At 37.9% G+C, this 3330-nt stretch overlaps 1 protein-coding gene across 1 annotated transcript; it reads left to right on the forward strand.

Annotated features, from left to right (window-relative positions):
* The first annotated feature begins 1271 nt into the window (after positions 1-1271).
* Positions 1272-1902, forward strand: LOC141628611 (uncharacterized). The gene is made up of 2 exons (XM_074441729.1): positions 1272-1347; positions 1457-1902. The coding sequence occupies exons 1-2, from the start codon at positions 1272-1274 to the stop codon at positions 1900-1902; spliced, it is 522 nt and encodes a 173-aa protein (XP_074297830.1).
* The last annotated feature ends 1428 nt before the right edge of the window (positions 1903-3330 follow it).

Genomic DNA, 3330 nt, shown 5'->3' on the forward strand with positions numbered 1-3330 from the left:
AATGGCTACTGCATTATCAGGACACTGTCACTATGTTCTACCCTGAAGGGCTCTTTAATCATTGTCTCTGCACAATGGTATTAAAGGCTGAGGTTGTAAGAAGGAAGGGAAGTTTTAAATACTTCAATATATGGGGGAAGGATCCTAATTTTCTTCAAGTTGTTAAGAGGGTTTGGGAGCAGCAGATTCATGGGTTCAAAATGTTTCAACTTGTGAAGCGGTTGAAGGCTCTGCAAAAACCTCTGAAAGATCTTAATGGCACTGCATATGCTAATATTGAAACAACTACCAAAGTTGCTTTGTTGATGCTGCACAATTCCCAAAGGAAGCTTCAGCTGGTCCCTACTAATCTAGTGGTGCAACAAGAAACTTATGATGCTTCTCTTTGCTACAAAGAGAGGGAGGAAGCTAGGAGATGTTTTCTTGCTCAGAAAGCTAAGGCTTAATGGCTTGCTGATGGGGATGACAACACCCACTATTTCCATAGTGTCATTAAAGCAAGAAGGATGCATAACATGGTTTTACACATCCAAGACATGGGAGGGACTATGCACAGTTCAACTTGTGCCATTGAGAAGGCTTTTGTGGTATACCACAGAAACCTCCTGGAATCAAGTAAACCTGTACATAAGGTTCATATTCCTATTGTCAGGATGGGAAGGGTAGTCACTACTGAGCATTGTCAAATGTTAACTTTCGGGGTTACAAGTCAGAAAATCAAAGATGCTTTATTCTCTGTCCCTGCTCTTAAAGCCCCTGGACCTGATGGGTATAATTCTCAATTTTTCAAACTTTTATGATGTGGTAGGGGAGGATCTGTTGGCTGCCGTTTAGGAGTTTTTTTATATCAGGAAAGATGCTAAAATAATTGAATGCCACCGCTCTCACCTTGATACCTAAAAAAGATACACCTGAGATAGTTGCTGACTTTAGACCAATTGCTTGTTGCAATGCGGTCTATAAGACTATTTCCAAGGCCATTTGCAACATAATGGCTAAGGTTTTACATGAAATTTTGAGTGAGAACCAAAGTTCATTCATCAAAGGGAGAGATATTATGGATAATATCTTAATTTGCCAGGATTTAGTCAGGTTGTACAAGAGGATAACTTGTTCACCTAGATGACTCATGAAAATTGATCTAAAGAAGGCCCATGACTCCATAGAATGGGCTTTCATTAAACAGATGTTGAAGGCATTTGGATTCCCTAGAAAACTGATTAATTAGATCATGGTTTATGTGACTACCCTATGGTACACTCTATCTCTGAATGGTGCAAGTTTTGGCTACTTTCAAGGAAATAGAGGAATCAGACAGGGTGATCCCTTGTCCCTTCTTCTTTTACTGTATGCATGGAATACCTCAGCAGGGTTTTGGCCACTATCACTGACAGTATGGTATTTAGCTACCATCCCCTATGTAGAGCTCTTAAATTAACTCATCTCTGTTTTGCAGACGACACACTAATGTTCTACAGAGGGGATAAGGAATCTGTTACTATCATTTTAAGAGCTTTTGCAACATTTTCTCTTGCTTCTGGACTTGAGATGAACTGTGAGAAATCAAAGATATATTTCAATGGGATAGGTAAGGAGGATACAACATATATTATAAGAGTGTCAGGCTTTAAGGAAGGGCAGTTTCCCATTAGGTATCTGGGCATACCTATATCTCATAAAAGAATGGACATTGGGGATTGTTCCAGATTAGTGGAGAAGGTTGTGTTGAGGATTAGAAGCTGGGGAGCTAGGAAGCTCAGCTATGCAGGCAGGCTGGTGCTTGTTAAAGCTGTTCTGTCTCAGCTACATTGTTTCTGGTCCAGAATTTTTATCATTCCTCTGACTGTTATTGACAGGATAGAGAGAATCTACAGAAATTACTTATGGAATGATGGTGAATAGTCTCATAAATCTCCACCTGTTTCATGGGAAAAAGTCTGTAGGGATAAAAAACATGGGGGCTTGGGCATCATCAATTACAGGTTATGGAATGTGGCAATGCTAGGGAAGTATGTTTGGTGGCTGATGACTAAGGCAGACCACCTCTGGATCCAATGGGTTAGTCATGTTTATATTAAAGACCATGCTTGGCTTGATTATTAACCAACTAATAATACAAGTTAGACTTGGAGGAATATTTATCATGTTAAAGATCAAATGAAAGCCAGGTTTACTACTGGCAGCTGGTATACTGATCAGGGGAGATATTCAGTATCAAGTGGTTATGCCTAGTTGCAGGGGTATCAGCAAAAAATCCCCTGGGGTCCCTTAGTCTGGAATAGAATTAATGTCCCCAAGCATTCGTTTATAGTTTGGCTTGCCATCCAACAGAGATTATTTACCAAAGATAGGCTTCTTAAGTTTGGCATTATCACTGATGCTCGATGTGACATGTGCTTGAATCAGCAGGAGGATCACAAACATCTTTTATATGAATGTCCATTCAGTACTAAGCGTTGGAAACTCTTCAAATCTTGGTTGAACATCAACATGCTGTTGGTAGGAGTCCTAGAATGGGGACTTAAATGGCGTTGCCGTTCTCTGATGAGAAAACAGATGGTGTTTACTGCAATGGTTGCTATGGTTTATCATATTTAGAATGTGCGTAACAAGTGCAGAGTTGAGTTTATGATCCCAAGGCCGTGTGTGGTACTTGTAGAGGTTCAGGCTACTGTTCAAGTAAACAGGATAGTAGTGCAATTGATCATCTCATATATATGTAATGCTATTCTAGCTTTATGTGAAGAGATGAAAAGTTGATGTAATTGAGTGACAGATTATACTCAAACTTCCTAATTATTTTAATATAAGTTTCACAATTCACCAAAAAAAAAAATATATCCTCAATCTATTATGAATACACAATTTTACAAAAAGATATGTAAAATCTAAATTTCAAAAATTTGATTTAAAACCCTAAATCGTGCGACTCATATCACAGCTCAAAGTTATAGGTCAAATGACTATAACATTAAACTTGGTAAGTAAAGTTATAGGTGAAATAGTTATAGCTTTGCTTAGCCAACATTACTTCTAAAAATACGGTTAGATGAAGTCCTATACTAGTTAATCTTCCTGGAGATCTTCAGTATATGGATCATATCTTCATCTTGATTATAAGCTCTTCATTTTGAGTTTCTAAAGCTTGTACTTGTCTTGTCTTGAAGTGATCAATAAAATTGCTAAGTAGATCTTTAAAGTTATAACTCAAGCAGCTATAACTTTACTTCAATGTGCCTTTACAAATCTTCAAGGTTATAGTCAAGACTACTAAAACGTTACTTGCTTAAATTGTAACCCTTAGTCAATCTAATCAAGACTAAACAAACG

This window comes from Silene latifolia, chromosome Y (assembly GCF_048544455.1).
Source record: "Silene latifolia isolate original U9 population chromosome Y, ASM4854445v1, whole genome shotgun sequence".
Lineage (NCBI taxonomy): Eukaryota > Viridiplantae > Streptophyta > Magnoliopsida > Caryophyllales > Caryophyllaceae > Silene > Silene latifolia.

Bases quoted from the DNA above. Each gene is read 5' to 3' on its own strand.
- LOC141628611 (XM_074441729.1), top strand. From the start codon at position 1,272: ATGGTGCAAGTTTTGGCTACTTTCAAGGAAATAGAGGAATCAGACAGG. The intron at 1,348-1,456 runs GTATGCATGGAA...TCTGTTTTGCAG, and splicing joins TTGTCCCTTCTTCTTTTACT to ACGACACACTAATGTTCTAC.